This window comes from Amphiprion ocellaris, chromosome 22 (genome assembly GCF_022539595.1).
Source record: "Amphiprion ocellaris isolate individual 3 ecotype Okinawa chromosome 22, ASM2253959v1, whole genome shotgun sequence".
NCBI lineage: Eukaryota > Metazoa > Chordata > Actinopteri > Pomacentridae > Amphiprion > Amphiprion ocellaris.
Window position 1 is genome coordinate 19,265,011 of NC_072787.1, and position 12,680 is coordinate 19,277,690.

General features: G+C 43.6%; 2 protein-coding genes across 4 annotated transcripts in view; both read left to right on the forward strand.

Moving 5' to 3' along the window:
- LOC111567830 (oxygen-regulated protein 1-like) overlaps positions 1-12,680 on the forward strand; it is a 57,712-nt gene that overhangs the window by 16,871 nt on the left and 28,161 nt on the right. The gene's annotated exons all lie outside the window — the stretch shown is intronic.
- On the forward strand, positions 9,268-11,335 carry sox17 (SRY-box transcription factor 17). Its single transcript, XM_035947638.2, has 2 exons — positions 9,268-9,794; positions 10,105-11,335. The coding sequence occupies exons 1-2, from the start codon at positions 9,497-9,499 to the stop codon at positions 10,998-11,000; spliced, it is 1,194 nt and encodes a 397-aa protein (XP_035803531.2). The 5' UTR covers positions 9,268-9,496; the 3' UTR covers positions 11,001-11,335.

Genomic DNA, 12,680 nt, shown 5'->3' on the forward strand with positions numbered 1-12,680 from the left:
TCCCTTTTAGGCAAGTGGAAAACTGTATTACAGATAGGGTGAGGAGCTTGGAGTAGAGTTGCTGCTTTATTGCATTGAAAGGAGCCAGCTGAGGTGGTTTGGGCATCTGGGTGCCTTCTTTCTGAGGTTTTCCAGGCACATCCAACAGGGAGTTACCAACACCGCTGTGTAACACCAAAGAAACAACCGTGTCAGAGCAGTTTTTATGGCATGAGAGGGATAACATTTGGCAGGTGGTTTTAATTGTGTCTGAAGCTGCAGCATGAAGCCAGTTAGCTTAGCTTAGCATATAGACTGTAAACACTGGGAAACATTAAGCCTGTGTCTGTTCAAAGGTGGCAAAATCCACCCAACATATTTGTTTACTATACGCAAGCAACAATTTGTGAATGTGAGGTGACTAACTGACTGCTAGCTGTCCACCGTATGGATCTAAATCCAATGTTCGCTGTCCGTTTAACTCAAGTTTTGGTTGTTGTCCAATACATGTTGTGTAAACTGGTTGTAATGTTAAATTAATAGGAGCTAGTGGGTGGATACTGGACAGAGCCAAGCCCAGCTGCTTCCCCTGTTTCCAGTCTGTGCAAAGGTAATCTAAATAGCTGCCTTCTTACTTACTGTCCAGGCATGAGAGTGGCGTCAGTCTTCTACTATGAGTCTTCTCTCAAACTGTTCCCTTAAAACTGGGGCTGCAGTGGTTCTGTGCTGCATTATAACCTCAGGTAAGCAGTGAGGAGATATTGATGATCCAGACCATTGTGTGTAAATGAACTAATCTCCATCAGGTGAACTCAGACACACAGAGGTTTAGTCAAACACAGGAGCTCCTTGAAGTTTAAGATAGGCCAGATATGTGAGATAATGTGTTGATAAAGTGATCTCATGGCGAACGTTTCACGGTGACGTTAGTGAGCGTGGTTAAGACGGTCGGGCTGATTATGTGTTTGTCAAACATGTTAATGTCAGCCTTCACTTTGCTCTCAAAAAAGAACATTTAAAAAAAGGTGACGGCAACGTGTTCACACCTGAGCTTGATTTTTTATTCCACTCCTCACCGTTGTTAAGTTGGCACTCATCCATCTGTAATTGTTAAATCAGTATGATGGGAAATTAATTTGACAGGAGAGAAAAGGGGGGCTGGGTGTTCTTTCAACCCAAAGAAGACAAAAAATATATGTGTGCGATTAAAGGTGGGTCGGTTCTTCCTCTCTGTGATACTTTTTTCTATACAGCGTTAGTGTAAAGGGAACAACGGAGGGAGGAAGCACTCACACACACAGTGCATTTCCTCCATAAAACCACAGCTGTGTGAAAACAACACGAGATGCATTCCTCAGCCATTTCTCTCACTTTAGCACAATAAAGGACAGCACTGTCTGAAGAGCATCGTAGCTTTAATATAATCACACCAAACTGGACTAAAGGCTCATTTTCTGCATGTAAAAATCACCATTTCAGTGGCAGCGTGATTGTATTAAACTCATTACCAGACGATCCAAGCTCATAGCTAATGTGGGAAAACAGTTTTTAAGGAGCTTTTAACCACAGTCGATTAAAAGAGAAGTTGCTGTGAGGAAGTTCCAGCCGTGGGTTTTGGAGTATTTGTTCTGTAATCTCCAGAAGTGACATCGCATTATTTCACAGCCAGAGAGAAACTCCCCAAACTAAATAAGTCTTGTGATCTTCCACCGCAGCTCAGGAAAACTTTCTGGATCTTTTCTCTTATCTTGTCTCTCAGAAGCTTCCTTGCTCGCCTCTATTGATCCAGATTCCTGCTGGCTGCGATGCCACTGATCACACACGCCATTATTGATCGACACTGGCCACCCTGGACCAACGTGGCGTCCCGTTAGCACCCTCGGGGTATCAGCGTTTTGTCCCGCGGTGACGCTTTAGCGCCTCGACAAGGCAAAGGCCACACATGAAAGGACTGCGAGTGTTTGAGCGACTGAGGGATCAATTCGCACCCTGATTGTCATATACAAAGGCCTCAGTGTCTCCTCCAAAATCCTCAGTTCAAACAGTAATTAGCTTTCATCATAAAGGCACTGATTTTAAAGTCTGGATATTATTCTGATTTTCCGTTCAAAGTGCTGAAATCTCTTCAAGCTGCATCATCATCTCGCTGCAAAACAGATTAGATGAATTGAGGGACTTCTTTGGGCGGAGGGGTCAAATGTAGGTCAAGTTGTGGAGAATGGTATTTATGTGGCTGGTGGCTGTCAGGAAAACAATAATGCGGCTTGGAGATAATCTATCATTTGTTTTTTCACCAATAGCTATAAAGCAGTTCCTTATTTTTGCTATACAAAGACACTAAAAGGAATTGCATGAGCGCAGAAAATGAGAAACATTGCTTTGGGTGTTTCAATGTTTTTGGCTTAGAAGTTATTGTTTCTAATTAAGAAAAATCTAAATTAGTTTGTCATTTTGCAAAAATAAATTTTTTCTCCCGAGAGTTTGGGTTTTTAATAACTAAAAAAAGTTATTTCAGGCTCATACTCGAGCCAAGGACGAAAAGAAAAGACAGACCTAAAATAGACAAATCTTATCAGTTTGGGAATGGTCATAGCACCAGTGGAAACAATGCCGTGGCAAGATGGGAGCTGAGCTTGACCCTAATAATGCGACCGTTCTGTCAAGGAACCTGGAGAACAGGAAGCCTAACGTACCTGTCTTCATGGATAAAGTCATAAAAATGATAAATACGGGTTTCAATTAGCCTCTGTCAGGACAATGTGCTGCTGGTCGGTGGGGAGGATTCGGGTCGGGCCAGTAAAAGTGAAGAGATGAAAGAGTCTGCTCTCCCGTGTGGCTGACCTCCCTGTTCGTTTCACTGAGGAAACCTGGGTTTTCCCTTTCCCCCACTCACTAATGGTGACTCATCAGTCAATCAAGACCTTTTATTAATAGAAGTTTTTTCTCCCTGCGGTGTTGGGATAACAAAGTGGGAACACAGTTTTTTAAAAATAGTTGAAAGTCACCCTGAGAGTGTGCATTGCAGCTTAACTGGTAACTGTGTTAGCTTCTTGAACAGAAAATACAAGTGAACTGTAAAACGAATATCAAATTTTTTAGCTTTACAAACTATTTTACTGGTTAAACTTTGAGCTGCAACTAATAATTATTTCCATTGTCAAGTCCTCTGTTGACAATTTTTTGGATTAATCGATTAGTTGTTTGGTCTCTAGAGTATCCTAAAATGGTGAAAATGCCAATTAGTGTTTTACAGAGCCCAAGATGACATCCTCAGACTTTTTTTCTTTTGTCCAAAACCCAAAGATATTCAGTTTACTGTCATACAGGAGGAAAGAAACCAGAAAATATTCATATCTTCGAAGCTGGAATTAGAGAATTTAGACTTTTTTTCCTGTCAAAATTACACAAACTGATTATCAAAATAGTTGATTAATTTTATAATTGGCTATTCGTTTAGTAATCGACTAATCATTGCAGCTTTAATTCATGCATGTGAGATTATTATTGTAATTTGAGCCAAATAATTAGGCTAAACTATTGGTTTGCTTAGACAAGTAGTGTCATATTTTAGGAAATTTGATTATCCACTTGCTGACAGATTGAAAATTTGCACGCTATGTATGTTTGTATCCTAAATATGAAGCTACAACCTTAAAAATATCTGTTCAAAATATCATTAAAACTACTTGTTTAATACAAAAACTGAAGGATAAAAACATAAGATGTAAAGACTTTAAGCTTTTGTCCTTCTGTCTTCTAGGTCTTTATGCTAAGCTAGCAGCTGGCAGCTATTTCCAAATAAAATAACAATACAATAATATCAAGATTGTGATATTTGATGGTAAAACATGACATATTGTAGTATAAATGAGCTGCAGGTGTTTTTAAGACAATAGTCAGCTTAGATTTCATATAATAGCACTTTTTCCTCTTCTTTGCCCCCTTTTCCTGTTCTTTTTATATGAAGAATGATTGTTTAAAAATATGTATTTGCCATTTTTTCCAACATGGTGCCTCTCCCCACATGTGAAGCCACCGCTGGTACCCCTGACATTATAATTTGAATCGCCGTATCCTCTAAGTGGCCCGAGTGAAACCACAACTACATGGACGTTCTCAGGAAATAGACTTTGATTATTTTACTTGTTGCTTCCGCTTTATTGTTGGCTGACCTCTGGCAGCGCGCAAACCCAGAGGTCACCACAACTTGTGGTGAAAAGTTTCCAAACATCCTCATGTTAGCATGACTAAAGGCATATTTAAGATTTGTCTTGGACGCCGGTTTCAGTTTTGTAAAACATACAGAGAATGAGGGCGAGACGAGAAGACAAGGCGGATGTGCTCATCTCCAAACTGAGGCAAACAAGAAACGGTTTTATCATCAGAGCATCTTCATGAGGCGGAGGCAGGATGGTGCTGCAGGGGGGGCACACGCTGAAGATATCAAAATGTGCTCTTTGTTAAATGTGGAATGAAGCGGCCAATAAACACAACAGGGCTGAGTAGATTCCCACCTGATTCCCAGCAGATCCCTGACAGATTAACGCCTCCAGAACAATGAGACGAGAGTGGAGACGGCTTCCTCTGTGTCCCCACTTGTCTGCGGCAGACAACATCCCAGTGCTACCCTTTCTGCAGGGTCGGGGTGTGTGCTCTCGGGCGAGGAAACTTTCCCAGCAATCCCCTGAGGGAGGGGGAAGACTATACCACCAGTAACACTTACAAACATGTGCACGTCTGCATGTGAGCGTGATGCAAGCTTTCAAACCCCGTGACTATTTTTCTGTCATTTTCTGTTTTCATTCGCCACAATTTCACGTCCCCAATTTCTGTGACCAGAGTATCTTGCACATTGACCTCTGGAAAAAACATAACCCGACGTGCACTCTCACATCCTACTTATAAACATATTTTAACCACCTTAGCTTGTGGGTGATGTCTCATATCTCCAATCTCCGAAATGGGGTGGTTTTCAGGTCACTAAAGCTCAACCATCAACTTTAATAAGTGAAACTATATACTTTTCATTGATATATTCCCATTTTTTTAACTTCTGCAGAGTTCAACTGACAGCTGACAGCAGAAACGAATACCTGACTGACATTAGTGTTGAAATGTTCCAGCTTCAGGAAAAGGTGTGATTTCTATTTACAGAATCAATCTCAGACAAGACATTTTTCCTCTCGTTTCTCTTGCACACCTGTTATGTGCTCGCCTCCTTAACCTCCTCATTCTCTCCTGTTGATGAGCCGCTTCCCCCCCCTTCTGAAACACCTCCCGCTCTGCCGAGCAGGTGTTGGAGGAAGTCATAGTCTAATCAGACAATCTAAACAATCGCTATCTCACTGCTGATAATGACAGATGTCTGTACACTTCTAAAGAGGTCCATGGCTGACTGTATGGCTTCCAATTTCTTTTCTAGCTTTAACAATGCCTCAATATCCTGCAGTACACAAAAGATATACAACCTGAGTGTTGAATGTAGGGCTGCATGTCACTTTAACGGATGTGCATTGAAATTAGACTGATTTTTAAAGAAAAAACAGCAGATAAAATGACTATTTTTAATGCGAAATTTCTCATTTCTAGCCATGAAGTCACACAATTGATTAGCAGCAAGCAAGCTTGACTTGAATAAACACTTGGTTGCAAGATCAAAATTTGCTGATTTAGATGAGCCTTTTAAGTTGCAGACATTATTTTCATGGGTTGCGTTGCCATGATATTGTCAGTAATTGCATCAACTTACTGCTGTGTGTAATTTTAACTCAAATCTCTGCATTAGTTGATTCAAAACTAAGTTCAAGTTGAGCCAACTTAACCCTCCTGTTGTCCTCATTTACGGGCACCAAAAAATATTGTTTCCTTTTCTGAAAAAAATCCAAAAAATCAGCAAAAAAATTCCCCAAATTTCTGAAAATTTGCAAAACTTTCAGGAAGAAAATTCCAATAATTCCTTAAAAGTTTCCCTCAAAAGTTTTATTTTAAAAAAATCCCCAAATTTGGCAAGAAAATTGTTGTAAATATTTTCAAAAAATTAGTAAAAATCTTCCAAAAAAAAGCCTAAAAATATCTAAAGTGATTACATATGTATCAGTAAAACTTATAATATTTTCTTTAAAAACATTCACAAAAAAAATCAACCAAAATCCAAAATTGATTTTTTTTGTGAATGTTCTTAAGAAACATTTTTAACATTTCTTTTTTTCCACCAAAAATTTTTCAACATTTCCCCCAAAAAAATGTGAAAATGTGGACATCAGAAGTTTCACTATAAAAATATATTTTTTTCCCCACATTTTCAAATTTTAAAACGGGTCAATTTTGACCCACAGGACGACACGAGGGTTAATGACACTGTCTTAATAACAGCATTTTTCCCCTCTCCTATGTCTTTAACATTACATCAACTTAATTTCTGAAATTTTCCAACTTAAAAACATGTTATCATAGTTAACCCTGTCAAATTCCTTTTGAACAACGTGTAAATACTGGTTGGAACATCTGCATGTTTTTAGGTAGCCAACTTAAAACCTTGTGTTCATAATTATGGCAATTAAAGACATAACTGTTTCAAATTCCTTTAAAATAAGATACTAGTTGGAAAAACCTAACTTTATGAGTAATCAACTTCAAAGTTTGTGTTGATGCGACCAATTATTCATCAATCAGTCATCTAATAAGTGGTGATTAACAATTCCTTTGATTGTTGCGGGAAGCTAATTCTCCAAACTCATCGTAGTTTGTTGTTTGAACATAATTTCATTAGAAGTTGTCGCAACTTAATAAGATTGATGTTTTTCTTCAGTTTTTTTCTGTAGAGCCTTAACATTATTTGTTGAAGTCCATTTGTAGTCTTTTAAAGAGTAAAACACCCCAAACACTTGCTCCTCATTAGCAGCTTATTGTTTAAACTCTGTGACTGTCCAGCTCAGGTCAGTGCAGCTCAGGGGATCAGTGCCGAGTGCTAACATGTATATACCTTCCGTCCCTGTGATTTAAACTAACACTCCCGCCTCGCAGCGCAGCACAAAGGAGCCAGCAAACACATTGTGCAATTCCCAAGAAAGCCACCCACAGACATTTATACAGCAAGACTGGCGACCAGCAGCTCCACTGTGTTTCAGAACTCACTTGGAAGGCGGACAGTTTGTGCTGCTACGCCAAGGACAGGAAGTGCTTGCAGAGGGACAGGAAGTGCTCACCGCTGCAGTAGCCGAGGCTGGAACTGAGATAATGCCATTGTGTAAGCAAGCCAAGTGACCTCTCCCTGAGCGCAGAGTCCAGAGGCTGGCGTCGAGAGCCCTGGCCCCCACCCAGCCCCAGACTCCCCAGGCACGGGGTGGGGGGACTCGGCGGAGGGGCAGGGGGAGGAATGGAGCGAGGAGGGGGGGAGTTTGAGGCGTGTCACCTCCCCTTATCCCCCCCCACCTCCTCCTCTGGGTTGACTCTGAACCTCACCTTGTAGAGGAAATGTGGCTACGACTCCAGACTTTATGACTTCTCGCATCAAAAGCCAGGATTTTTCACTCCCACACGGAGCGGGAGGCAGCCAGGGCACACTCATGCCCACGCCCATGTCAACACACGCATTCACAGGGACACAAACACACACACACAGGGTCCGTCTTTCTCTGAGGATCGGAGGAGGGGGGAAACCCTATCAGGTCATCGGCGGTAAAATAGACGATGACAGTATTATAGTCCAGATCCTGTCCCATGCTGGGGCCTGGCTGGACCTCCATCCAAAACTCCCACCAACCCCTAGAGGGTCACCCAGCAAGGTCTGGAGTCCCCGCTGGTGTCTGCTCGGGCCACGCAAAGGTTGCATAAGCATCTCTCATATTTCTGTCAGCCCCTTTTGACGTGTCAGAGAGACCGTCGGCCACAGCGAGATGGGAATGGTCCGAGAAGAGATGGAGCTGACAGGTCGGGGTCTGCTGGCTCTGATAAGAAGCCCTGCAGCCTGCGTGTGATGTTTGGATTTCTGGCCACAAACAGGGGCTTCATTCTCTGCTACATAAACATGTCTGGATACTGGAGGTGCAACAGGTTGCTTTAACCTTTTCCCTTGTACTATTATCCTGGTTCAGGACAGCTGTTCCAAAAACACGGAAACGCATTCTGTGGCTTGCACACGTGTCATGAGAGTTAATAAAGTTTATATTTGACTACCGGCTGATGTCATCTACATATATCCAAAGAGCTGCTGCTCAGTGAAGCATGCCAAAAGTTTCACCTCAAGCTCAGTGTGAAACTTCAGGTCTCGTGGAGGGAGATTTAGGGGGCAAATATAGACCAAAGTATATTTTATATCATGAATGAGCCTTATTTTTAAATTTTTGAACTTGCACAAAGGATTATAAAGTGCACAGTGAACTGAATGCACATCTAGTGAGGTAAAAGTAATTTGTGTACGACATAATAGTTGAGATATTTTAGGTGAAATGTGTCTTAAAGCTTTGTGTGAGCTGATGAAAGAAATACAATAGCTGGGAAGGAGATCTAATAAAGTACTTGACGCTGACTTTCATGTAAAATAAAAAAAGATTATCCTCATCAGCTGGTTAAGAAAATGCGATTGAGAGTCTTAAAACTTTAACAAGTATCTGTTTATTTAATTTATTAATATCCAAAACCGACGTCTACACGGACAAAGATAGTTTATCCTCAGTAGGAGAAACAGTTTTGGCACAGTCTGGGACAAAAGCACACCAGTTTCACACTATTTCACAGCTTCCGTCAGTGTTTGTGTCTTGTTTATTTAGGCTTTCTCCACTTTTGTTGATTTCACTTTTAGAAAACCCAAACGCTCAATTACCGCCTTTTGTCCAGCGCTTCTCATTATGCTGCAATCACAGACTCTCCACCGAGACCTCCGTGCGTAAAAGTTGCGAACAGGTCAGCCATTAAGTCCACGCGTAAACCTGATATTCAAGACTTAGAACAGTTTTCGGCCCAATACACACACTGATGCTTGAGTGTGTTGGTGTCTGAAAATCAATGAATGGTTAATACTGATATGAGAGTTAAAAGGTTTGTATGGATGAAAGAGTTTTTACGCTCCAGAAGCAGATAGAATTAAACGATGAAAACGTCGCACTAAAACTTGCAAAAGTATTTAATTTCATAATCTTCTTGTACCTATTTGTCATCTCGCTGCCTCTTCCTTCGGAGGGTCTCATTCCTCCAAACAAGGGTCGGAGGCGGGCTGCCCTCAATTTTTTTACACCTTCGTAGTTGGGCACTCCCTCCACATGGTGATTGGCTGCCTGCGCGTTTATAGCGCTCCAACATTCACATTCAATGCTGAGTAGTCGGTATCTTTCAGTCCATGCGGCTCCTGGAAGTAGCTAATGGATGTGAATCGTTATCTTTTCATTCCAGCCAGAAAGCCAGAGAGGTTTGCTTTTTTTCTCGATACGTTTGTTTAGAATTTTAATCTCCAGGCTGTGATCGTGTGTTGTCGCCTCTGCGAGCTGTCCGGTGGCTCTCCAACCCTCCCAGCTGGACAGAGATGAGTAGTCCCGATGCGGGTTACGCCAGCGACGATCAGACCCAGGCAAGGTGTACGATGTCAGTCATGATGCCTGGAATGGGACACTGCCAGTGGGCCGACCCTCTCAGTCCTCTTGGGGACACCAAAGTGAAAAACGAGCCGTGCGCGTCCGGCTCCGGCAGCCAGAATCGCGGGAAGAGCGAACCGCGGATCCGACGGCCCATGAACGCGTTCATGGTCTGGGCGAAGGATGAGCGCAAGAGGCTGGCGCAGCAAAACCCGGACCTGCACAACGCCGAGCTGAGTAAAATGCTTGGTGAGTACATTTATACTGCATTTACACCTATGTTATTTCCCCCCACTGTTTCAGATTGTTTTTTAGTTATGTACCAAGTGGATTTTATTCTGTTTTTCCTCCACGACTGTAAATGTTGATTTCCCAGTGAGTAGTGGAGCAGCAGGTGATGTTTTTCAAAGTTCCTCTGTCTTAGTTAAGCATCAGATGTAACCTCAAAAACCTGTGCCTGCCCCCTAAAATGGCAACAGGCTATTTTTGTGTGCATCACCCGGCTGCATACAGTATCTGCTGACATATCGCTGATGTGCACTCTCCTCTTGACCTGCAGGGAAATCATGGAAAGCCCTTCCTGTCACAGAGAAGCAGCCCTTTGTGGAGGAGGCTGAGCGGCTGCGGGTTCAGCACATGCAGGATCACCCCAACTACAAGTACCGGCCCCGGCGGCGGAAGCAGGTGAAGAGGATTAAGAGGCTGGACTCCGGCTTTCTGGTCCACGGCGTCTCCGAGCACCAGGCCCAGCCGATGCCCGGGGACGGCCGGGTGTGCGTGGACAATCTGGGCCTCGGCTACCACGAGCACGGCTTCCAGGTTCCTCCGCAGCCGCTCAGCCACTACAGGGATGCTCAGGCTCTCGGGGGTCCCTCTTATGAAACCTACAGCCTCCCCACGCCTGACACTTCCCCCCTGGACGCCGTGGACTCAGACTCCATGTTCTTCCCTCCACACTCGCAGGAGGACTGCCACATGATGCCAGCGTACTCGTACCACTCTCAGGCCGCTGAGTACCAGCCCCAGGACCCCCTGTCCAACCCCATCCTGCACCGACACCCAGCCTCGGCTCCGGAGCAGCCCCCTCCTCAGCCTGCCACCCTGCCCCCGTCCTACATGGGATGCCCCAACCCTCTGGCCATGTACTACACCCAGCACTGCAGCCCCGGCCACCCCAAGCGGCACCCCGGTGGGGCTGGACAGCTTTCCCCACCGCCCGACTCCCACCCTCACCCCGCAGACAGCGTGGATCAGATGCACCACTCCGAGCTGCTGGCCGAGGTGGACCGCAGCGAGTTCGAGCAGTATTTGAGCTCCTCTGCAGCGCGTGCGGACATGGCAGGCCTGGCGTACGGGCCGCATGAGGCCGGCATGCAAGGACCTGAGAGCCTCATATCATCGGTGCTGTCAGACGCCAGCACAGCTGTCTATTACTGTAGCTACAACAACTCCTAACCTCCCGTCTGGCCTGCTGCAAGGACACATGATCTGACCTCAAATATCTGTAGCTAAATTTGAACAAAAAAAACTTTTTATTTTTCACTACTGACACAAGGGGCTCATGAGATTTTTTGAATGCAACTTTGACTTTGTACTGTATCTGTGTAAAAGCAAAGCCATAGAATATTTTAATAGGAACACTGGTTGAAACTTTTATTCTCTTGCAGGGATATGAGCTCATTTTGTGATAATAAATATTGTACAGCCACTATTTTAAAGTTTATGTACATACTGAAGTGTTTTTTTTTTTATACTTTTGCACTTTTTGAGAAATAAATGTTTGAAAATAATCTTGTTTTCTCTTGTGTTTATTGTTGAAATATGAAACTTCGGTAACCAAACAAATGGAAAAATGACCATTTCTGGAGCACAAATCCACTTTTTCCAGATGCCACAGCATTACTGCTCGTTCAGTGTTGGCTCTGCATTATGTGGTTTGTTTTTCCTACTTCCACATGGAGCTGAATGGGCTCCCGGTAGCAGCGGTTGCTCACCTGGAAGCGGGGCAGCGGAGTTCCGCGACCCGGCTTCCTGGCCTCGGACAGAGTGGAGGTAATCTGGGTGTCTGCGTTACACATGGCGCCTTGTTTTCGCAGCATGGGAGCGCAGTTTATGCTCCGGACATCCTGGCTGTAAATGATTTAGTCTCTTCTGATTAATGGTAGGGGCCATTAAAATTCAGCCGGTTCCACTGCGCCTCGATTAAACAATGGTGACGCTTCTTTCTGTGTGTTTTCACGACAGAACACGAGGTATACTTCGATATCCATCCTCCAGCTGTGCATCATAACACAGCGATGACATCATGTTTTATTTCTGCTGGTATACCGAACGGCTACGATATATTTATCCCTTTAATACCCGTCTGTTGCTTCGACATGAATCAAACTTATCAAGCAAAAATCTTTAAGAGATCAGACCCAACCTTGAGGATAATTCGGTGTATTTATAACTTTGAAAGAGTCCCGTTTTATAAATAGAGGTTTTCCCCTATTTTAAAAGGAAGAGGTTCTTCTCCGAGGGGTCAATCACCCTGACCTCACAATCCATTTTTAGCACTTCAGAGGAAACATGCTCCAGAGGTGTATATATTTATGCGCTTTGTTCATGCTGAATGTTTTAAAATATTCTCTTATGTAGAGGCAGACATCGGACTGGAGGTAAATACTTCCCACGGTAATGATGTCAGCTCAAAAAAACCATTACAGCGTCTTCTTTAGCATACATTTCTGAGTGTTTTCCACGCTGGAATACGAGGGATCTGTTCTTACGTGTTTCCATTTCCCCTCTCGCACACGAACCGGCATCATTTGCCTTCGGGCCGTGCAGGAGAATCCACTGTAATTGGTGCGAATGTGTTTAAATTCAGTCTGCAGCTGAGTGGCAGGTTTATCCTCACTGTTGTTACAGCTAATGGCTGCATAACAACAGGCTCAGGCCACGGTCCCCCCCCTGAGGCATCAGCCGAGTGGGTGGTGGTCACCTGCACGGACTTAGGGAGCGGCAGACCCCCCACGTCAGCCGTGATATAATCTCCACGCGCTAATTGATCTGAGCTAATTGATGAGGAAGAGATCAGTGAGTGAATGTGACAATTTAAGGTTTATATTATAGATGTAGGAGAGTGTTTAATAA